Below are 25,437 nucleotides of genomic sequence, written 5' to 3'. Positions count from 1 at the left end.
CCACTAATGGGTAGGGTTGTGTTCCTGTCTTGTTAGTTGTTTGGCATAGGTTGTCCAGCACTGTAGCTTGCTGGTTGTTGAGTGTAGCTGGCTCTTCCTGTTGAGGTGGAGATCTCTGAGAGAGCTTTTGCCATTTGATATTACATGGGGCTGGGAGGTCTCTGGTGGACCAATGTCCTGAACTCGGCTCTCCCACCTCAGAGGCTCAGGCCTGACACCTGGCCGGAGCACCAAGACCCTGTTAGCCACACAGCCAGGTATGTGGGGAGTTTCTTGCCTTTTGGGAAGTCTGAGGTCTTCTGCCAGCGTTCAGTACGTGTTCTGTAGGAGCTGTTCCTCATGTAAATGTATTTTTGATGTATTCATGGGGAGGAAGGTGAGCTACATGCCTTACTCCTCCGCCATCCTGAAGCTATCTCTCAGAGAAGGATATTCTTATCTGAAAATATTTGTGTTTACAATCTAAAATTTAAAGTAATCTGAACTTGTACATTCTTTTTATAACTGAAATTCATAAAGGATATATAGCTGACTCTTGAACAACATGGGTTTGAATTCTGTGGATCCATTTACATGTGGATTTTTTTCTACTCATTTTTTTGATCCACTGTTGGTTGAATCCTCAAATGCAGAAACACAGATACAAAACAAGAGTGCATGTGGAGGAAATGTTGCATCAGAGGAACCACAGATAGGGAGAACTGGGACACAGAGGGCCGACTATAACTTATAGGCAGAATTTTAACTGTGCAGAGGGCAGCTCACCAAGCTTCTGTGTTGTTCATGTGTCAACTGTAGTTTTAGAGTCATCTTAAGGAAGTGATAGTAACATTTCACCCTTTTGAACCAAGTTATTACGATTGTTATAGCATAGTTAGTGGTACAAATGTTCTTTTTCTGGACTCTTTGTTATTTCAAACTTTTTATACTATTTCATATTAAATAAAATTTTAAAATTACAATGGAAATAAGATATAGGCTAAATAAGACAATGGACCCCGACCCCCCCAAATTCAAAATACTTCTATCAATTTTTCATTTTGGAGGCTTAGTTTCAACAAGAGAATTCTAGGAGACTCCAGTTTAAAAATGTGGGAATGTTTAATTATGTTTATGTAGATAAAGTAGAATACTAGCTAATAATAGCTAATATTCATTGAGCACTTAGTATATACGTACTTCACATATATTCCAAACTATATTTTAATCCTCACAACTCTATGAGGTAAGTACCACTGTTATCTTCCTTTTATAGATAAAGGGACTAAAGGACAGAAAGATTAAGGGACTTTCCCCACAATTACACACATTGTAGACCCAGGACATGAACTCAAGCAGTAGGACAACAAAAACCTCACTTTCTACCAGCATTCTATAATATTAAAATTCTACTGATTTTTTCCAAGAGTGCTCTAATATAAAATGAAATTAATATTCAAGCACTGTGTAAATGCAACAATTTGACATACTATTTTGAGAAACAGAGTACAAATATAAGAGAGTCTATCTGTATAATTTTGTTTCTAATATAGCTCGTTTATGTTATGACTAAAACAATTATAGAGATTATAGAAGCTCAAGATATGTGAATCAAAAAAAAGTAGACTGCATACTGAAGTTGCATAGTGTGTAAAGTCATTATATGCTTGAATAAGATATTTAACTTCTTTAAATATCATAGGACTCAACTGTAAAATGGGATAACAGTACCTACCTCATATGATTCCTATGAGGATCAAATGAGATAACACATATAAAAGTACTGCTCAGAGCCTAGCACAAAATAAGCATATAATAAATCTTTGTAAGTGATAATTAGTGAAGGTGATAAATTCTAAGATAATCAACTGGTAAAAAAACAGGAAAACGTATTATGCTTTAATAATTATTTACAACCTGCCTTAACAGAAAAAGAAGGATCTTCCATAGTTTTCCATTTTTATATCTTTCAAAATGGTTGTCTCTCTTCATTCAAAGTTCTTCTGCAAATATTCATTTCCAAAATTCTTACATCTATCAGTAACAGTATTTCTAGTTAGAGTGTTATAAACTTCCCACTTTCAACCTCTAACTGCCTAAACAGCATCTTACTATTAATCTTTCTTATTAAGAATTTCTACAGCAGTCTAGCTTGTTACTGAACAAGGTAGTTTATTACTCAAAGGGTGACAATAATCAGGATATGACTTTAAATTTATAAGCATAGTCAAATTTCAAATTAATTGTGTACATGTGCATATACATGAGCAAAAGAAGCTTTTTTCTCTCTGAGAAGGTGGCTAAAGCTAGATTGTATTTTTCTCTTTGCAGTGCCTGAGGAACAAGGGCAGAGCGTTGTTAAGGTGATTCAAAAGAAAACAGGGATAAAATTCAACTAACAAATAGAGGATTAGTTTTCAAGGAAGACATACAGGGTTCTCAGACATTTGGCCAAGATCAAGTATAGAATATTATTCTAATTAGAATAGAAATTTCAGGTAAGGAAAGGATGATTAACTAAATCTAAGTTGTAACTGTAAAGCTCAGCAAGTTCCCATGGTTAGCACATAGGAAAAAGAGGATTTGAACTCAGGCAGTCTAACTCCAAAGAGTTCTTAATCACTGTGCTAATACCAAATTACATGGATCATTACCTTAATAATTAGCATTTTCGTACCTGAAGATTAATTTAAAATCTATTATAACAAATATATTCTAACATTAAAAATGGCATGTTCATCTATTTTGAATACTTTTACCCTTAATCTTAAAATACCACTTTTTACATAGGGAGTTGCTTTGCAATTTTCTATAGCAATGAAAAACATAATTTATAATTCTCATAAATATATAAATTGGCAATTATTATTCTGGAGCACTGAGGGAAGAAAAAATCTATTTCTCTCATTGGCTCAGAAGCAGCCACTAAAATAAAAAGCTATAATTTCCAAGACTGTTTGCTTTCCTGCTGACATTAGTGAGGCTGGGGCACAAAGCAGGAAGTATACCAGAGCCATTTCACCTTCTGCTTTCAGGAGAACACAGAATGCCAAATAGAAAAGGACCATATTAGGGAAAACACTTTATTTCCAAGTTTCTAAAATAGTATTAAAAACAATAAGGGAAAAATGCAAATTATAAAATAGTATGATGGCACATCAATCACAACTTCCTAACAGCCCTTTCAGCATTCAGCGGTAATTGCTGAAACACTGAAATAAAGTGATGTTTCAATTATTTCGTTTTAAACAATGACAGGTTTAAGATTCACCTTATTAAAAACCATCCACACCAATATAATAGCATATCATAAGAGAATTGGCTAACAGTTTTTGCAAATGGAAGTTGTTAACGTATTTCTTCTACACATATAAATGTTGTGCTGAGGAGGGGAGTAAGATGTTATTTTCTACCTTTCTTTTATGATGGGTTGTAGAAGCATCCATCTCTTCCTCTCCTATATTATCAATTTGTGAAGTTGGACTACAATTCATTCTCTCCTCTTCTTGCCTCTGGAGTCTGTCTGCTACAGCCTGGATAGCTTCTGTCCATTCTTCCCTACAAAAACAAGAAAAAATTCCCATTAATAAAGAATCATAATGATGCAAATATTTCTCTTTTATAAAATATAAAATCAACACAAAGTCTATTCCAGAGTAATACATAAGCCCCATCTTTACCTCAAGATATACTAGCATTTATTTGGAGGTATATTAACAAAGAAGAAGGAGGAGGAGGAGGGGGAGGAGAAGGGGAGACGGAGAAGACAATTGTAAGAAAATTGACTAAAAATCCTTTTAAAGTATGGTTAAATTTTAATTATCTGCACACATCTTATCTATAAAGTATATGAACCCCCAAAACTTTGCCACACTTTTAAAATGTATTGTTTAGCCATTGTAAGTCCATCACTGACATACTCAGTTTCTTTATTATGGTCCAACAGGTGTTCCAAGAAAAAGCTTTCAAAGGCAAAAACTGTTCCCAGATCATAGGTAAGTTTCTGTTTTAAAAAATGATAGGCACAGTTTGTAGCTTAAATAATAAATCTCAGGAGCAGTAGTATGAAGCTTTTACTTTTTGACACTTGTGCTATCAGATAAAGGATCATTTATTTCCATATAAATAAAATCAGTTTGCAGATTTCTTAAGACAAAGTCTGTTAGAATTGCATTAAATCTGTAGGTCAATCTGGAGGATATTGCCATCTTAATAAACTAAGTCTTCCAATCCATGAACATGGTATAGCTCTCCATTTATTTAGGTCTTCAATTTTCTAATGCAGTGTTTTGTAATTTTCTGTGAAAATGTCTTGCAAATCTTTAACTGAATTTATTTCTAAGTATTCTTTTATGCTATTATGGAAGTTTAAATTTTTTTTCATTTTCTAATTTTTCTTGCTAGTATTTAGAAATACAATTGCTTTTTCTATGTTGACCTTTTATTCTATAGCCTTAATAATTTCATTTACTATTTCTAACAGCTTTTATTTTTCTGAATTTTCTACAAATACTACCATACTGTCTACAAATAAGAGCAATTTACTTCTTCCTTTCCAGTGTGTTTCCCTTTCATCTCTTTCTCTTGCCTTATAATGCACTAGAACAGACCATCAGTACAATGTTAAAAGTGGTGACAGCAGACATTCTTACTTTGTTCCACATGTTAAGAGAGAAAATATCAAGCCTTTTACCTTTGAGTATTATTAACCTGTAGTTTGTAGATACCCTTAATCAAGTTGAGTAAGTTCCCTTCCATTCCTAGCCAGCTGAGTGTTTTTGTTATGAAAGAGTGTTGAATTTTTTCAAATGCTTCTTCTGCACCTGTTGAAATGACCATGTAGTTCTCTTTTATCCTATTAATACAGTGAAATTAGTTGAACGATTTTCAGATGTTAATACAACTGAATTCTAGTATAAACTCCATTTAGTCATAATGTGTTAACCTTTTTCTTGCATATTTTTTGAATTTGATTTGTCAAACTTTTGTTAAGAAATTTTGCATTGACTATAGTCAAAAGTACATTGGGCTACTTCTTCTTTTCTTAAATCAATATTTTTAGTGAACTATAGTTGATTTACAATGCTAATTTTGCTGTATAGCAAAGTAATACAGTTAAATATATATACATGTTTTTAATGTATTCTTTTCCTTTATGGTTTATGATAGGATATTGAACATAGTTCCCTGTGCTATATAGGACTTTGTTGTTTCTCCATTCTATATATAAAAGCTTACATCTGCTAACCCCAACCTGCCATTCTATCGCTCCCCCAACTCCCTCTCCCTTGGCAACCACCAGTCTGTTCTCTAGGTCTAAGATTCTGTTTTTGTTTCATAGATAGGTTCATTTGTGTCATATTTTAGATTCCACATATAAGCGATATAATATTTTGTCTTTCTCTTTCTGACTTACTTCACTTAGTATGATAATCTCTAGTTGCATCCATGTTGCTGCAAATGGCATTTCGTTCTTTTCCATGGCTGAGTAGTATTCCATTGTATATATGTACCACATCTTTATTCATTCATCTGTCGATGGGTATTTAGGTTGTTTCTATGTCTTAGCTATTGTGAATACAGCTGCTATGAACATAGGGGCACATGGCTTTCTGAATTATACTTTTTTTTTTTTTTTTTTTTTGGCGGTACATGAGCCTCTCACTGTTGTGGCCTCTCCCGTTGTGGAGCACAGGCTCCGGACATGCAGGCTCAGCAGCCATGGCTCATGGGTAGCCGCTCCGTGGCATGTGGGATCTTCCCGGACCGGGGCATGAACCTGTGTCCCCTGCATCAGCAGGTGGACTCTCAACCACTGTGCCACCAGGGAACCCCTGAATTATACTTTTGTATGAATATATGCCCAGGAGTGGGATTGCTGGATCAGATGCTAATTCTGTTTGTAGATTTCTGAGATACCTCCATACCGTTTTCCACAGTGGCTGCACCAACTTACATTCCCATCAACAATGTAGGAGGGTTCCCTTTCCTCCACATCCTCTCCAGCATTTGTTATTTGTAACTTTTTAATGATGGACATTCTGACTGGTGTGAGGTGGTACCTCATTGCAGTTTTGATTTGCATTCTCCAATAGCAATGTTGAGCATCTTTTCACATGCCTATTGGTCATCTATATTTGTTCTTTGGAGAAATCTCTATTTACGTCTTCTGCCCATTGTTTGACTAGGCTGTTTGTTTTGTTGTTGTTATGAGCTGTTTGTATATTTTGGAAATTAAGCTCTTGTTGGTTGCAATATTTGAAAATATTTTCTCCCATTCTTGTAAGTTGTCTTTTCGTTTTGTTTATCGTTTCCTATGCTGTGCAAAAGCTTGTAAGTTTGATTAGGTCTCATTTGTTTATTTTTGTTTTTATTTCTCTTGCCTTAGGAGACTGACCTAAGAAAACAATGTTAAGATTTATGTCAGAGAATGTTTAGCCTATGATCTCTTCTAGGAGTTTTATGGTGTCATTTCTTATGTTTAAGTCTTTAAGCCATTTTGAGTTTATTTTTGTGTATGGTGACAAGATGTGTTCTAATTTCATTGATTTATATGTGGCTGTCCAACTTTCACAACACCGCTTGCTGAAGAGATTATCTTTTCCCTGTTGTATATTCTTGCCCCCTTTGTTGAAGATTAATTGACAACTGGTGTGTGGGTTTATTTCTGGGCTCTCTGTACTGTTCCATTGATCCATATGTCTGATTTTGTGCCAATACCACACTGTTTTGATAACTGTAGCTTTGTAGTATTGTCTGAAGTCTGGGAGGGTTATGCCTCCTGCTTTGTTCTTTTTCTTCAGGATTGCTTTGGTCATTCTGGGTCTTTTATGGTTCCATATGAATTTTAGGATTATTTGTTCTAGTTCTGTGAAAGATGTCATGGGTAATTTGATAGGGATGGTTCCATATGAATTTTAGGATTATTTGTTCTAGTTCTGTGAAAAATGTCATGGGTAATTTGATAGGGATTGCATCAAATCTGTAGATTGCTTTGAGTAGTATAGCCATTTTAACAATATTAATTCTTCCAATCCAAGAGCATGGAATATCTTTCCATTTCTTTGAATTATCTTCAATTTCCCTTATTAATGTTTTGTAGTTCTCAGTGTATAAGTCTTTCACCTCCTTGATCAAATTTATTCATAAGTATTTTATTTTGGGGGGTGCAATTTTTAAAGGTATTGTTTTTTTATATTCTCTGATAGTTCATCATTGGTGAAAAGAAATGCAACCAATTTCTGTATGTTAATCTTGTATCCTGCTACCTTGTTGAGTTCGTTTATCATTTCTAGTAGTTTTTATGTGGAGTCTTTAGGGTTTTGTATATATAATATATTATCATCTGCATATAATAACAATTTGACCTCTTGCATTCCAGTTTGGATACCTTTTATTTCTTCTTCATGTTTGACTGCCGTGGTTAGGACTTCCAATACTATGTTGAATAGAAGAAGTGCAAGTGGGTATCCTTGTCTTGCTCCAGATTTTAGCGGGAAAGCTTTCAGCTTTTCACCACTGAGTATTATATTGGCTATAGGTCTGTCATGAATAACTTTTATTATCTTGAGATATGTTCCCTCTCTACCCACTTTTGTAAGAGTTTTAATAATGAATACATGTTGAATTTTGTCAAATGCTTTTTCTGCATCTATTGAGATGGTCATGTGGTTTTTGGCTTTTATGTGGTGTACCACATAGACTGATTTGTGTATGTTGAACCATCCTTGTGAACTTGGGATGATCCCAATTGGTTATGGTGTATGATCTTTTTATGTGTTGTTGGATTTGGTTTGCTAATATTTTGTTGATATAGTTCTCTCTTCTTATGGTAGCACTGACCATTTTCTGGAATGAGGGTGACACTAGCCTTATAAAATGAGAAGGGAAAGGTTCCCACCTCCATTATTTTATGTAATTAATTGTGTAGGCTTGGTAATATTTCCTCTTCAAATACTTGACAGAAGTAAACAGTGAAGTCATCTGGAATTGGAGTTTTTCTTCAGGAAAAATTTTTTTACTCAAACTCAATACTGTTCATTGATATTGAGCTGTCCAAGTTTGCCAATGTTTTCTAGGGGTATCAGTAATTTGTGTCTTCCCTCTTTTTTCTATTTTTTCCTAACAATTTTCCAAGACATTTTTTGATTCTATTAAGTATTTCAAAGAACTTTTGTTTATGGATTATTCCCTATTATTTTTCTGCTTTCTATTTAATTGAATTCTACTCTCTATTGTTTCCTTCTTTTGGATTGCTCTGGGATTAATTTACTGTACTTTTCTACTTTCTTAAGATGGAAATTTAATGACTAGAGAACGTTCTTCTTTTCAAATACAAGCATTAGAGGTGATACATTTCTCTCTAAGCACCTTTTTGCATCTATGCTCATCAGTGATATTCGTCTGTAATTTTTTTGTCTAATATCTTTGGTTTCGGTATCAGGGTGATGGTGGCCTCGTTGAACGAGTTTGGGAGTGATCCTCCCTCTGCAATTTTTTGGAAGAGTTTGAGAAGGATAGGTATTAGCTCTTCTCTAAATATTTGATAGAATTCGCCAGTGAAGTGATCTGGTCCTAGACTTTTGTTTGTTGGAAGATTTTCAATCACAGTTTCAATTTCAGTACCTATGATTGGTCTGTTTATATTTTCTATTTCTTCCTGGTTCAGTCTTGGAAAATTGTACCTTTCCAAGAATTGTCCATTTCTTCCAGGTTGTCCATTTTATTTGCACATAGTTGCTTGTATTAGTCTCATGATCCTTTGTATTTCTGTGGTGTCAGTTGTAATTTCTGCTTTTTCATTTCTAACTTTATTGAGTCCTCTCCCTTTTTTTCTTGATGAGTCTGGCTAAAGGTTTATCAATTTTGTTTATCTTCTGAAAGAACCAACTTTTTATTGATCTTTGCTATTGTTTTCTTCATTTCCATTTCATTTATTTCTGCTCTGATCTTTATGATTTCTTTCCCTTTGCTAACTTTGGGTTTCCTTTGTTCTTCTTTCTCTAGTTGCTTTAGGTGTAAGGTTAGATTGTTTATGTGAGATTTTTCTTGTTTCTTGAGGTGAGATTCAATTGCTACATACTTCCCTCTTAGAAGTGCTTTTCCTGTGTTTTGGAAACACAGTTTTGAGTCATTGTGTTTTTGTTGTCATTTGTTTCTATGTACTTCTTTTCTTTCCTCTTTGATTTCTTCAGTGATCTCTTAGTTTTTTAGCAGCACACTGTTTAGCCTCCATGTGTTTGTGTTATTTACAGCTTTTTTCCTCTGATTTCTAATCTCATAGCGTTGTGGTCAAAAAAGATACTTGATATGATTTCAATTTCCTTACATTTTCCGAGGCTTGATTTGTGACACAAGATGTGATCTATCTTGGAGTATGTTCCTTGTGCGCTTAAGCAGTATTCTACTGCTTTCCGGTGGAATGTCTTATAAATATCAATTAAACCTATGTGGTGTATTGTGTTATTTAAAGCTTCTGTTTCCTTATTTATTTTCTGTCTGGATGATCTGTCCATTGGTGTACACAGGGTGTTAAATTCCACCACTATTATCGTGTTACTGTTGATTTCCCCTTTTATGGCTGTTAGCATTTGCCTTATGTACTGAGGTGCTCTTATGTTGGGTGCATAAATATTTATGATTATTATGTTTTCTTCTTGGATTAATCCCTTGATCATTGTGTAGTGTCCTTCCATGTCTCTTGTAACAAGCCTTTATTTTAAAGTCTATTTTATCTGATACGAGTATTGCTACTCCAGCTTTCTTTTGATTTCCATTTGCATGGAATAGCTTTTTCCATCTCCTCACTTTCAGTCTGTATGTATCCCTAAGTCTGAAGTGGGTCTCTTGAAGACAGCATATATGGGTCCTGTTTTTGTATCCATTCAGCCAGTCTGTATCTTTTGGTTGGAGTATTAAATCCATTTACATTCAAGGCGATTATTGGTATGTATGTTCCTATTACCATTTTCTTAATTGTTTGGGGTTTGTTTTTGTGGGTCTTTTTCTTCTCTTGTGTTGCCCACCTAGAGAAGTTCCTTTAGCATTTGTTGTAAAGCTGGTTTGGTGGTGCTGAATTCTCTTAGCTTTTTTTTGCCTGTAAAGCTTTTGATTTCTCTGTTGAATCTGAATGAGATCCTTGCTGGGTAGAGTAATCTTGGTTGTACGTTTTTCCCTTTCATCACTTTAAATATATCCTGCCACTGCCTTCTGACCTGCAGAGTTTCTGCTGAAAAATCAGCTAATAACCTTATAGGGATTCCCTTGTATTTTATTTGTTGCTTTTCCCTTGCTGTTTTTAATTTCTTTTTCTTTGAATTTAATTGTTGTTAGTTTGATCAATATGTGTCTTGGTGTGTTTCTCCTAAGGTTTATCCTATATGGGACTCTCTGTGATTCCTGGACTTGGGCGGCTATTTCCTTTCCCACGTTAGGGAAGTTTTCAACTATAATTTCTTCAGATATTTTCTCAGACACTTTCTCTTTCTATTCTTCTTCTGGGACCCCTATAATTTGTTATGTTGTTGCATTTAATATTGTCCCAGAGGTCTCTGAGACTGTCCTCAGTTCTTTTCATTCTTTATTCTGCTCCTCAGTGGTTATTTCCACCATTCTATCTTCCAGCTCATTTATCCATTCTTCTGTCTCAGTTATTCTGCTATTGATTCCTTCTAGTGTAGTTTTCATTTCAGCTATTGTGTTGTTATTCACTGTTTGTTTGGTTTTTTAGTTCTACTAGGTCTTTGTTAACCATCTCTTGTATTTTCTTGATCCGTGCCTCCATTCCATTTCTGTGACTTTGGATCATCTTTACTATCATTACTCTGTATTCTTTTTCAGGTAGGTTGCCTATTTCCTCTTCTTTTATTTGGTCTTGTAGGTTTTTACCTTGCTCCTCCATCTGTAAAATGTTTTTGTCATCTGTTTTTTTTTTTTTTTGATGGGTGGGGCTGTGTTTCTGTCTTACTGGCTGTTTGGCTTGCGGCATCCAGCACTGGAGTTTTGCAGGCAGTTGGGTAGAGCTGGGTCTTGGTGCTGAGATGAGGACCTCCAGGAGACCTCGCTCCAATTAAGATTCCCTGGGGTCTGAGCTTCTCTGTTGGTCCAGCTGTTTGGACTCAGCACTCCCACCACAGGAGCTCAGGCCCAACCTCTGCCCTGGGAGCCAAGGTACCACAATCCATGCATCACAGCAGTCATTTCCAGAGAAGGTTTGGGATTACTGGAATATCTGACATAGACTGAAGTGTTATTTAATTAATTTATTTACGTATATCAATTTTAACAGCTTTATTGGAATATAATTCACATATCACACAAAGTACTCCTTTAATGTGAACAAGTCAGCGATATCTAGTATGTTCACAAAATTGTGCAACCATCACCATAACTTAATCACATTTAAGAACATTTTAATCACCCCAACGAGAAACCCTAACCCTAGGCATCTACCAATGTACTTTCTGTCTGTCTGCCTGTTCTAAGCACTTCACATAAATGGAATCATACAATATATTGTTCTTTACGACTGGCTTCTTGTGATTTAACAAAATGTTTTTCAGGCTCATCCATGATGAAGAAATACTTCATTTCTTATTATTTTTGAATAACATTACATTGTAAAAATGTACCATATTTATTTATCCAATTGTCAGTTCATGGATATTTCTATTGTTTGTACTTTTTGGCAATTATGAATAATGCTACTATGAACATCATATATAAGTTTTTTTGAGTATACATAAGTTTTTATATCTTTGTGGTATATACTTAGGAGAGGAATTGCTGGGTCATATGGTAACTCTATATTTAACTTTTGAGGACCTGCCATATTGTTTTCCAAAGCAGCTGTACCATTTTACACTCCAACCAGCACTGTATGAGGCTTCCAATTTCTCCACACTTGCTATTATCTGTCTGTTTTATTGTAGCTATCCCAGTGCATGTGAAGTGGTATCTCACTGTGACTTTGATTTTTGTTTTCCTGAAGCTAATGATGTTGAGCACCTTCTCATGTGCTCATGGGCTATTTGTATACCTTCTTTGGAGAAATTTCTATTCAAATCCTTTGCTCATTTTTTAATTGTGTGATTTGTCTTTTGTATTGAGTTGTAAGATTTCTTTGTATATTCTGGATACAAGTCCCTTATAACGTATATGATTTGCAAACATTTTCTCCCATACTATGGGTTGTCTTTTCACTTTCTTGATAGTGTCTTTCAAAGGATAAAAGTTTTAATTTTGATGATTCCAAATTACCTATTTTTGTTTCTTCTCTTGCTTGTGCTTTTTGTATCATACCTAGGAAATCACTGCCTAGTCCAAGATTATTAACATTTACATCTATGTTTTCTTCTGAGTGTTTTATAGTTTTAGCTCTTACATTTAGGTTTTTGATCAGTTTTTAGTTAATTGCTGTATACAGTGTGAGGTATAGGTCTAAATTCATTTTTTTGCATGTGAACATCCAGTTATCCCAAGACCATTTGTTGAAACATTGTTCTTTGCCATTGAATGGCCTTGGCACCCCCTGACAATAATCAATTGACCACAGAGATATGGGTTTGTTTCTGGACTCTCCATTCTATTCCATTATCTGTCTCTATACTATCCTTATGTCAGTACAATACTGTCTTGATTATAGTAGCTTTGTAGTGGGTTTTGAAATTGGGAATTGTAAGTACTTGAACTTTGTTCTTCTTTTTCAAGACTTTCCGTCCATTCCAGGACCCTTTTATTTGTTATTGTTAGAATTCTAGGGTCAGATTATTAATTTCTGGGGGGAAAGAGCAGTTCAAATTTTGACAGGGATTTTATTGAATCAGTAGGTCTACTAGGGGAGTATTGCCATCTTAACACTAAGTCTTCCAATACGTGAATGTGAGGTGCCTTTCCACTTATTTAGATCTTCTTTAATTTCACTCAACAATGTTTTGTGTAGTTTTCAGTGTACAAGTCTTGTATGTCATTTGTTAAATTTATTCCTAAGTATATTATCCTTTTGATGCTATTGTAAATGGAACTGTTTTATTAATTTCATTTTTGAATTATTCATTGTAAGTGAATAGAAATACAATTGATTTTTGTATATGATCTTGTATTGTAACCTTGTTGAGTCCCTGTATTAGGTCTAATAGTTTTGTGCAGCGGGTGGGGGTTCTTTAGGATTTTCTATACACAGGACTATGTCATCTGCAAATAGAAAAGTTTTACTTCTTTTCCAATGTAGATTCATTTTATTTCTTTCCTTTGCCTAATAGCCCTGTCCAGAACTTCCAGAACAATATAGAATAGAATTGGTGAGAGATGACATTCTTGCATTGTTCCTGATTTTAGGGGGAAGCATTTCTGTCTTTCACCATTAAGTATGGTGTTAGCTGTGGGTTTTTCATAGATGTCTTATATCAGGTTGAAGATGTTTCTTTCTATTTCTAGTTTGAGTGTTTTTATCATGAAGGGATGTTAAATTTTGCCCAATGCTTTTTATGCAGCTACTGAGATGCTAATGTGGTTTTTGTCCTTTATTCTATTGATGTGGTATACTTAACTTAATTGAGCCTTAATATTAAATCAATGTTGCATTTCTGGAATAAAACCCACTTGCTCATGCTGTTTAAAAAAAAAAAGGCTTAGCTGTGGGGGGTGGGGCTAGGCGGGGGCAGGGCCTAGGCTTAGGTGGGTGGAAGAGGCCCTGGGGGGATGGTGGTGGGGTGGGGCCTAGGCCCCCAGAGGGGCCTCGGGGTGACCCCTCCCCCAGCCCCTCCCCTCCCCTCCCCCAGCTGTCCCTCAGGGACACCAATCCCTTCTTGCCTCTACTTTTCCTCCCTTCCTCCCATGCCCCCAGGCCCCACATGGCCAGAGGGGGCCTTGGAGGGCAGAGGATCAGGTGCTGGACCTCACCAGGCTCCCTGGGCCTGAGTGGGTGTGGGAAATTCTGGCTGTGTTCCCTCCTGATCCTCCGATCCCGAGAAGGTTTCCCTCCATTCCCGCTGATCTCTTCACCATGGGTAGGCCCCTCCCGAGTGTGGGAACCCCTCCCCTCCCCCAGCCACCCCTCAGGGGCACCAGTCCCCATCTAGCTACTTTTCCTCCCCCTCCCTCCCACACCCCCAGGACCCATGCAGCCGGAGCGGCCCTCAGAGGTCAGAAGATCAAGCCCTGGACCTCAGTAGACTCCCTAGGCCCAAGTGGGCAGGGGAAACACTGGCTGTGTTCCCTTCCAATCCTCTGATCCCTTGAGAGTCTCTCCCTGTCCCTGTTGGTCCTCTCTCTGTGAGTGGGCCCCTCCAAGCGTGGGAACTCTTCCCCTCCCCCAGCCACCCCTCGGGGCACCGGTCCTGTCTGGCCTCCACTTATCCTCCCCCCTCCTTCCCCCAACATCCTACCCGATCGCTCGGGGGTTCCTCCCATCCCCTCAGGTGTGCAAGCTCCCCCATCAGTGCCTGGTAAGTGCCCTAGGTGTGAGGAGAGGAGAGCTCCACGTCCTCCTACTCTGCCATATTGAACCCGCCTGTATCTGTGGTTTTGCATCCTCAGATTCAACCAACTAAGCATTGTGTAGCGCTGGAGAATGTATTTATTGAAAAAAGATCCACATATAAGTTGAATAGTGCAGTTCGAACCATATTGTTCAAAGATCAGCTGTAATTTGTAATGGCTCTTTTGAATTTTGTTTTTGACTCAGTGATTACTAAGAGGTATGTTATTCAATTTCCAAACACCTGCAGCTTTTCTGGTTTTCTTATTCACTTGATTTCTAATCAATCATTTTATAATCCAGGATTATAAACCAGGATACAATTAATCCTGGTGAATTAACCATATGTATTTGAAAACTGTTTATTCTGACAATTTTGGGTGTAGTAGTCTGTAAATATCAATTACATCATGGTGGTAGTATAATTCTATGTCTTTGTTGATTTTTTGTCTAGTTGCTCTTATTGAAAAAAATTTTTTAATTTCCAAATATGATGGTGGGATTATCTGTTTTTCTCTTTTTAATCGTTACTGTATGCATACATATTAATAATTGTATATCATCCAGATCAATCGACCCTTTTATCATAGCTGTCTTACTAGTTTCTAGTAATATTTTATTTTGAAATCTCATATAATATAGCAAATCTCTTTTTTATGCTTAATGAATGCATGATACAACCTAGCTCTCTTTATATTTAAAGTACATCTCTTACAGAGAGTATTTAAGTAAACCTTGCATTTTCATCAATTCTGAAATTCTCTGCCTTTTAACTGCAGTGTTAAATACATTAATACTTAATACAATTATTTATATGGTTGCACAAGAGTCCACTGTTTTATTTTTTTCTGCTTGTTTCCTCTTCTTATTTTCCTCTTTGCCTTTCTGGTTTTGTTTTATTATTTTATACATTTTTCAGGATTCCAGTTTGGTTTTCCTTCAGGGTTTTCAGCCATCTTATTCTGCATTATTTTAAAATATACTCTTAACTTACACAGAGTTCACTTATATAATGTAAAACAGATTCATTAATGTTTTATGATTCTATTTCTCTTCATATTATCTTGGTGATCATCATACCCTTCCTTTCCTTTTAGAAGTTATCCTTGAAATTATAACATTCATCCCTGACTTAGCAAAGTCTAATATATTAGTACTTCTAACTCTTCCCAGAAAATGCAGTGAGGTCTCTAGAAATGAACTCCATTTTCCCGTTGACCTCAATTTATGCTATTATTTCAGATCTGTTTTATTCTTTATATAATCAAACCACAAAATATATTATTATTGTTCATAAGATCAATACTCATTTGGCTTTATCAACTTATTTACTATTTTAACTGTTTTTCATTTATTCTCACATCTTTCCTCCCATTTGGAATGATTTTTATTCTGTCTGAAGAAGGATTTCCTTTACAGCAGGCCTGCTGGTAACAAACTGTATCAGTAATCTCTTCTCTGCTCTGCACTTTAAAATTCCTTTAAAAATATAAATATGCATTGTGAACTGAATACCTCAGTAAAGCTAATTAGCATTCATTACATCACATAGGTACCATTTTTTTGTTCTTTGCATCCTCCCTATCTGGCCACCACCTGTTTGTCCTCCATATCTATGTGTTTCTGTTTTGTTTTTAGATTCCACATAAAACTGAAATCATATGGTATTTGTCTCTGTCTGCCTTATTCACTTAGTATAATACTCTTTTAGGTTCATCCATTTTGTCACGTTAAGATTTCATTCTTTTTTCCATTGTGTATGCATACCACATCTTCGTTATCCATTCATCTATGGATACACAATAAGGTTGCTTCCATAGCTTGGCTACTTTAAATAATACTGCAATGAACACAAGGGTGCATACATCTTTTCAAATTAGTGTTTTCATTTTCTTGAGAAAAATAACTAGAAGTAAACTTGCTAGATTGGATGGTAGTGCTATTTTTAATTTTTGAGGACTGTCCATACTGTTTTCCATAGTGGCTGCACCAATTTACATTCCTGCCAACAGTGTACAAGGGTTCCCTTTTCCCCACATCCTCATCAGCACTTGTTATTTCTTATCTTTCTGATAATTTCCACTCTAACAGGTGTGAGGTGATATCTCATTGTGGTTTTGATTTCCATTTTGAGCATCTTTTCATGGGTCTGCTGGCCATCTGTATGTCTTCCTTGGAAAAATGTCTATTCAGATCCTATGCTTATTTTTTATTCAGATTGTTTTCCTGATATTGAACTGTGTGAGAGTTCTTTATGTGTTTTGAATATTAACCATTTATTGGATATATAATTTGCAAATATCTTCTCCCATTTAGTAAGTTGCCTTTTTGTTTTGTTAATGGTTCTCTTCACTGTGTAGAAGCTTTTGTTTGATATATTCTCATTTGTTTATTTCTGCTTTTGTTTTTCTTGCCTGAGAAGACCTATCAAAAAAATATTGCTAAGACTGATGTCAAAGAGCATACTGAGGGCTTCCCTGGTGGCGCAGTGGTTGGGAGTCTGCCTGCCAATGCAGGGGACACAGGTTCGAGCCCTGGTCCAGGAGGATCCCACATGCCATGGAGCAACTAGGCCTGTGCGCCACAGCTGCTGAGCCTGCGCTCTGGAGCCCGCGAGCCACAGCTGCTGGGCCCGTGTGCCACAACTACTGAGGCCCGTGTGCCTGGAGCCCATGCTCTGCAACGGGAGAGGCCGCTGCAGTGAGAGGCCTGTGCACCACAATGAAGAGTAGCCCCTGCTTGCCGCAGCTGAAGGAAGCCCGCATGCAGCAACGAAGACCCAATGCAGCCATAAGTAAATAAATAAATCAATAAATAATTTTTTTTAAAAAAGAGTATATTGACTATGTTTTCTTTTAGGAGTTTTGTGCTTTCAGTTCTCACATTTAAGTCTTGAATTCATTTTGAGATTATTTTGTATATAGTTTAAGAAAGTAGTTCAGTTTCATTCTTTTGCATGAAGCAGCCACTTTTCCCAACACCATTTATTTAAGCATTTCTCCTCTTCAATTTTTTTAGAATAGCTTAACAAGGATAGATATTAGCTCTTCTTTAAATGTTTGGTAGAATTCACCTGAAAAGCTGCCTGGCCTGAACTTTTGTTTGTTGGAAGGTTTTGTTTTTTTTTAAACTGATTCAATTTCAATTACTGGTAACTGGTCTGTTCATATACTCTATTTCTTCCTCATTCAGTCTTGGGAGATTATACATTTCTAGTAATTTATCCATTACTTCTAGGTTGTCCATTTTACTGGTGTATAATTCTTCACAGTATTCTTTTATGATCCTTTCTTTACTGGGGTTTTGGTTGTAATGTCTCCTCTTTCATTTCAGATTTCATTTATTTTGGCCCTTTTCTCTTTTTCTTGATGAGTCTGTCTAAAGGATTTTCAATTTTGCTTACTTTTTCAAAGAACCAGCTTTTAGTTTCATTGATATTTTCTATTATTTTTTCAGTCTCTATTTTATTAATTTCTACTCTGGCCTTTATTATTTATTTCTTTCTACTAATTCAGGGTTTTGTTTATTCTTTATTCTTCTAATCCTAGTTTTCTTAGGTGAAAGGTTAGGGTGCTTATTTGAGATTTCTCTTGTTTCCTGAGGTAGGCATGTATTAATACAAGTTTCCCTCTTAGAGCTGCTTTTGCTGTATCCCACTGATTTTGAATCATTGTGTTTCCATTTTCATTTGTCTCAAAGTATTCTTTTATTTCCTCTATGATTTATTTAGTGACCCACTGATTATTTAGTATCATATTGTTTAGCTGCCATGTGTCCATGTAGGTGATTTCTAGTCTCATACCTTCATAGTCGGAAAAGATGCTTGATATAATTTCAATCCTTAAATTTGTTGAGACCTGTTTTGTGGCCTAGCATGTGATATATCCCGGAGAGCCTTTCATGTGCACTTGAAAAGAATGTATATTCTGCTGGGTTTAGATGGAATATCCTCTCTCTCTTTGTATGTGTGTGTGTGTGTGTGTGTGTGTATGTATGTATCTATATTATCTGGTCTAATGTGAAATTTAAGGCCAGTATTGCCTTACTAACTTTTCTGTTTGGATGATCTGTCCATTGATGTAAGTGGGATGTTAAAAGTCCCCTATTATTGTGTTATTGTCAATATATCCCTTTAATATTTGCTTTATGTATTTAGGTGCTCCTATGTTGGGTGCATATATATTTACAATTTTTATATGTTCTTCTTGATCCCTTTATCATCATGTGTATCCTTCTTTGTCTCTTGCTAAAGTCTTTGCTTTAAACTCTATATATTGGCATTTTGTATTTACTGGCATTTTATTTATTGCTTTCTGGTTGTTTTGTGCTTATTTTTTGTTCCTTTCTTCTTTTGTTCTCTTCCCTAGTGACATGATGACTAGCTTTAGTATCATACTTGCATTATATTAACATTGTATGTGATCATTTTAAGTTGATGATCACTTAACTTCAAAAACATTCTAACAATCCACCCCCATACACACATTTAAAGTTTTAGACATATTTTACATCATTTTGTTTTGTGTGTCCCTTAACTACTTATTGTAGCTATAAATGATTTTACTACTTTTGTCTTTTAACCTTTCTACTAGCTTTAAAAGTGATTGATGTACCAGCATTATTATATATTTGCCTGGTTACCAATGAGATGTTTCCTTTATTAATTTTCGTATTTTCTAGTTGTGGTCTTTTATTTCCCAGTCAGGGAAGTCCCTTTAACATTTCTTTTATAACTGGTTTGGTGCTGCTCAACTCTTCTAGATTTTGTCTATAAAACCATTTCTCTCTCCATCAAATCTGAATGACAGCATTGCTAGGTAGAGCATTCTTGATTGTAGGATCTTTTCCTTTCATCACTTTAAATATATCACGACACTCCCTTCAGGCCTGCAAAAGTTTCTACTGAAAAATCAGCTCATAGTCTTAAGGACGTTCCCTTGTACATAACTACTTGCTTTTCCCTTGCTACTTTCAAGATTCTCTTTCTTTAAATTTTGCCATTTTAATTACAGTATGTATTGGTATGAATCTCTTTAGGTTCATTTTATTTTGGCCTCTATGTCTCCTGGACCAGATGTCTGTTTCCTTTTCCAGGTTAAAGAAGTTTTTAGCTATTATTTATTCAAATAAGTTCTCTCCTCTTTCTCTCTCTCTTCTCCTTCCGGGATCTCTTATAATGTGAATGCTAGTATGTCTGATGTTGTCCCCAGGTCTCTTAAACTAACTTTATTTTTTAAAATTCCTTTTTCTTTTTTCAGTTCATCTTGTGTGATTTCCACTACTCTCTGTCTTCCAGTTCACTGATCTTTCCGTCTATCATCTAATCTACTATTGATTCCTTCTAGTGTATTTTTTATTTCAGCTATTGTATTCTTCAGTTTTCTCTGGTTGTTCTTTACATTTTCTAACTCTTTGTTAAACTTCTCACTGTGTTCATCCTTTCTTCTCCTGAGTATGTTGAGCATCTTTATGATCATTACCTTGAACTCTTTATCCAGTAAATTGCTTTCCTCTACTTCACTTAGTTCTTCTGGGGTTTTATCTTCTTCCTTTGTTTGGAACATATTTCTCTGTTACCTCACTTTGCATAATTCTCTGTTTTTATTTCTATGTATTAGGTAGGTTGGTTACATTTCCCAGTTTAGAGAAATGGACTTATGTAGGAATCATCATATGGGGCTTAGCACACGCCTCCCTCTGGTCACCAGAGCTATATGGTGCCTCCATGTGGGCTGTATGGGCCCTTCTCTTGTGGCAGGGCTGACCACCATAGGCACAGTGGTAGGGGGTGTTGACCCCCGAGTTGGTTGGATAACAGGCCCTGACATGTGGAGGCTGCCAGCCTACTAGTGGGTGGGGCTGGGTCCCAGTACAGCTGGCTTCATGGTCCAGGAGGTGCTGAGGCTAGTTCTTATCTTCTGGTGGTCAAGGCCAGGTTCTGGGGTCACCAGCTTCAGGGCCCAGGGTATTTGGGTGCTACCCGGTTGGTGGGATAGCTAGGTCATGTCCCAAGCCAGCTGTTTGTGGGTTCTGGGAGGTCCCCGTGATGCTGCTGGCCCACTAGTAGGTTGACTGTGGTGCCTGAGGGCTCCCAAGGCTGATCCAGACCCACTGGTGTGTGGGGCCCTGGGGCTGGTGGGCAGAGCCAGGACCTGTTGGGTTCCATGCTGGTGCTTCCTGGCTGATGGGTGGGCAAGCTACCAGTGCTGATAATCTAGAGGGAAAACTTCAAAATGCTGCTTACCAGCACCAGTGTCCTTTTGGTAGGAGCTCTCCAAAATGGCTGCTGCCAGCATCTATATCCCTAGGGGGAGTCATAGTTGCCTTCTGCCTCTCTGGGAGGCTCAAGGTCATCAAGCAAGTGGGTCTGACTCAGGCTCTCTTCAAATTACTGCCTCTGTGGCCTCTGCATTGGGAGATTTTACATGAGCCCTTTAAGAGCAAGTCTGTTTCCTACAGTCCTCCAGCTCTCCCATATGTGAGTCTTGCTCACTTTCAAAGCCAGACATTCTGGGTGCTCCTCTTCCTGGTGCAGGATCCCTGTGCTGGGGAGCGTGATGTAAGGCTTGGACCTCTCACCCATTGGGGAGAACCTCTGCAACTGTCTCCACTCCTCCTACCCATTTTTATATCTTTAGTTTTGAAAAATCTCTCGTGCTAGTCTTCAGGTTGTTCTCATCTGTAAACAGTTGCAATTCTGATGTGCCTGTGGGAGGAGTAGAGCTCAACGTCTCCCTTCTCCACCATGTTGGCCATACCTCTTAAATTGTTATCAATATTTAACTGAAATTGTTAAAATATTCAACTGACATATTTTCATTTTACTTTTATTTCTGGAAAATATTTTAGGTCATTAGCACTTATTTTCCTTCAGCACATTAACTCTGACTATCATTCCATTCTATACATTCCATGTCAGTGGTTTCTGTTGATCTCTTACCTCTTGATCTCATTGTTGCTCCTCTGAAGGCAAAGTATTTTTTATCTCTATGTGCTTTGTTGATTTTCCCACTTTCTTTTGTTTCCAAAAGTCTAACAAAACTAGGTGGGTTTTCCTTCTATTTTTTCCTCCATAAGGATTTATAGGACTTCTTGAATAAGTGATTTGATATCTTTTTAGACATTTTATAAAGTTTTCAGCCATTATCTCTTCAAATACTTTCTGCCCCATTCTTTCACTCTTATTTTTTGAGACTCCAAATGTGTGTTATGTAAGACCATCTCACTGCATTCCCTTTATCTTACATTTGCCTCTTATTTATCTTTATTTTCTATCCTTCTATCTTTTCATTTTTCAACTGGATATTATTAGAACCATATCTTTGAGTTCACTAACTTTCCCTAATGCTAGGCCAAATTTATTACTAAAACCTCCCACTAACACTAAGAACTTTAAATATCTTATTTTTTAATTTTATAATTCTCATTTTATTCATTATTTTATAATTTCTAGCTCTATGCTGAATTTCTCAGCCTTAACTTTTATTTCCTTGAACATACTAATACATATTTATTTTAATCTGCCTGATAACTCCATTATCTGGAGCCCCTATGAATCTGACTCTGTTGTCTATTTTGTTTTTGTGGTTTTGGCCACACTGTCTTGAATATTTGTATACTTGTTTTTTTTAATGAGTATTGAACAATGTACATGAAAAAGGAAATAGTTTGAGGCCTAATAAGATATAATCTTCTTTTAGAGATTTGCTTTTAGCAGGCTTGTAGGAGACTCGCAAAAGGGGATTATGTTAACCAAATTTAAGGAATGAGATAATTTAATGCTAGACTTCAATCCTTAAAAGGTAAGTCTAAATCCAGTTTACATTTTATTCTAGGGTATAGTCCTTTAGAGAGCCAACCTAAAATATAGTCATTTACCATGTCTCCTTTTGGTAGGCCCCGGATTCCAAAATTTGATTCACAGATCTGACAGTTACTCCAAATCTTAACATGTCAGACATGTCTTCTAGAATTGGCAGATACCCCTAGAGAAAGAGTGGGCTCACTTTTCTGGGTTTCTTTCTTCCAGAGTATTTTGACCCATAATTCTTCACATCCTTATTGGCTCTTGGATGTCACCTCCCCTCAACCCTTTTTGTGAAAATTCTGTCCAGCTTTTCTAGTAAGTTCTTAGGTGGACTACTAACCAAAATTACCTAATTCACCATAAGTGAACAATACAGATGTGTGTGTGTGTGTGTGTCTGTGTGTGTGTGTATATATATATATATATATATATATATTTATATATAAATAAAAGAATATTGTGCCCAAGTATTTCACTAACTGAAAGAAGGTATCCAATTTTCTAATTCTTATGTAATGTTGGAAAATGCAGTCAATTTAGAAAACAGAACAGAGACCCCTATGAAAACGTATTCATCTTAAAGTATATACCACTTATACAAAAACTAAACAATTTTCATAAGCTAATCATTTATCTGAAACAAGTATTTAATTAAAATATCTAATATATGAGTGCTGCTAAAGCTCAAATAAGGCATGGAGTAGGGAGAACTTACAGTGATAGGGGAAGCCTATTGGTATTGTGAATAAGTATCACAAGGTGTTACAGGTAAAATATAACAAGCATGTATTGAGTACAGTGGTGTCTAAGAAAAACAATGGAAAGTTTGGGATGGGGATCAAAAGAAAAAGGTGATTTATAAATGGAAATGTACAATGAGTTGGTAAAGGAAGAGAATGTGAGGAACAGACAGACAAAGGAAGGTATTCCTATCATAGGGCCAAAAAAAGCCAGAAAGAACTCCAGGTGATGTGAGAACCCACTATTAGTATTTGGTAAACTACAGGTAAATAAATATAGCTATAACACAAGGGGCATGTATGTGTGAACATGCAATTGGGGGTGTGAGTGTAGTGGGGCATGGTGGTGACAAAGTGATTAGTTATAAGAAAAGGAAATGACTTGTTTCATATGTCAATGTTCCTGTATGACATAATAAAGTATATATAAAAAATCATATTTAACAGTGAATATTTTGAAGTGCATTTATTAAAATTGGAGAAAAAAGTATATCTGCTGTCATGAAAATTATTAAATATTGCTTAGAAACACAGAGAAATAATAGATAATATGATCAGAAAGGAAGAGACAAAACTGGTGTTACCTGAAGATGCTATGTCAACAAAAGAATGTTTTGAGTTACATAATAAACAGAAACCAACAGCTTTTGTTCTAGACACAAGAAATAAGAAAAAATAATGACAAACATCCTAATCACAAAAGCAATAAAAATATGAAATAGCTACAAATTAGCTCACTGTTTCAAATAGAGAGAAAACTCTACCAAAGTATTTAAGTAAATATAAACAGCATGTACTCTAGTGTAATGCTAAATATTATAAATGTATCAATGTTTTCCAAATTAATTTATAAGTTTAAGGCAGTTCATTTAAAATACTAATAAAGGGCTTCCCTGGTGGCACAGTGGTTGAGAGTCCGCCTATCGATGCAGGGGACACGGGTTCGTGCCCCAGTCCGGGAAGATCCCACATGCCGCGGAGTGGCTAGGCCCATGGGCCATGGCCACTGAGCCTGCGTGTCCAGAGCCTGTGCTCCACAACGGGAGAGGCCAGAACAGTGAGAGGCCCGCATACCGCCAAAAAAAATAATAATAAAATAAAATACTAATAAAGATTTTCTTTAGACCTTAAAAAAATAACCTGAAGAATGCACTGGAGACATCAGAAAAATGGCAGAATAGGAAGCCCTAGATCCTCCTTCCCCCCAAAGAGACACTGACTCAATAACAATACATAGATTAATCTCCTTTGTGAGAAATCCAAAAATCAGTTAAGAGGCTCCTGTATCCCAAGTAAGCAGCCTCTCCCTCAGGGGATAAAGAGAAGAGTTCAGTGTGCATCCAATAGTCTGGTTTCTCGGGAACTGCCCATGGGACTGGGTTCTGTCTCATCTGACTTGGAGCACTGATGGGACCTGGCATAATCTAGAAGCCTAGGTAGTGCTGAGAACAAAACAGAGCTAGGGGACTTGTGGCTCCAGAGAATCTGCAGTACTGCAGACAAGCACTAGAAGGAGTAAGAGATTATGAGCTCCTGAAAAAAGAAACCCGCAAGTCTTTCTAACTGGAGATTTACATGCACCAATCCAGAGAAGTCACATCCACAGACAATGCTGAAGAGTTCACTAGAATCTGTAGCTGGGCTGACTGGTAAAGGTCATTCCTTGCACAAAGCCAATTTCTAAAGATGGGAGAGGTGGCTGTTTTTACAAGTGTGCAGATCCCAACACAAACTTTCAAGACAAATGAAGAAACAGGGAAACATGACCCAATGAAGAGAATTAAATAATTCTCTAGAAACAGACCCCACAGACAAAGAAGTATATCAATGATCTCACAAAGAATTCAAAATAACTGTAAGAGAGATGCTCAATGACCTCAGTACAATGATACTTGAACAATATGAGAATATCACCAGAGAGAGAATATATATTTTTAAACTGAAGGTTAAGAATACAATAACTGAACTGAAAAATTAAACAGACAGGTTCAACAGCAGTCATGATCAAGTAGAAGAAAGAATCAGAAAACTCAAAAACATGTCATTTGAAACTATCCAGGTAAAGGAGCAAAAAGAAAAAAGAATGAAAAGGAGTGAAGAAAGCCTAAGGGACATATGAGGTACCATCAAATGGACCATTAAATGCATTACGGGAGTCCCAGAAGGAGAAGAAAGGGAAAAGGGGGCAGAAAGCTTATTTGGAAAAATAATAGCTGAAAACTTCCCAAATATGTGAAAGGAAGGGGACATCCAGATTCAACTAGGATGAGCGAAAAAAAAAGTCTACACTAAGACACATTATAATGAAATTGTCAAAAGTCAAACACAAAGAGAGAATCTTTAAAGAAGCAAGAGAAAAGCTACTCATCACCTACAAGGGAGTTTCCATAAGACTATCAGTGAATTTCTCAGCAGAAACATTGCAGGTCTGAAGA

At 36.4% G+C, this 25,437-nt stretch overlaps 1 protein-coding gene across 3 annotated transcripts in view; it reads right to left on the bottom strand.

The window, feature by feature from the left end:
* Positions 1 to 25,437, bottom strand: part of AKT3 (AKT serine/threonine kinase 3) — a 320,125-nt gene that overhangs the window by 181,978 nt on the left and 112,710 nt on the right. For 2 of the 3 annotated variants that reach the window (XM_089919467.1, XM_089919426.1), the window contains exon 4: positions 3,393 to 3,537. In XM_089919467.1, coding sequence (XP_089775593.1) covers positions 3,393 to 3,537 — 145 coding nt within the window. Of the gene's footprint in view, positions 1 to 3,392; positions 3,538 to 4,672; positions 4,835 to 25,437 lie in introns of all 3 variants that reach the window. The other variant, XM_089919512.1, reaches the window with a different exon arrangement.

The sequence above is a fragment of the Delphinapterus leucas genome, chromosome 1 (genome assembly GCF_059928025.1).
Source record: "Delphinapterus leucas isolate spDelLeu-1000000601 "Yukka" chromosome 1, BTC_Dleu_Yukka2, whole genome shotgun sequence".
Taxonomy (NCBI): domain Eukaryota; kingdom Metazoa; phylum Chordata; class Mammalia; order Artiodactyla; family Monodontidae; genus Delphinapterus; species Delphinapterus leucas.
The sequence above is the reverse complement of the archived record's forward strand: the minus strand, read 5'-3'. Positions and strand labels throughout refer to the sequence as shown.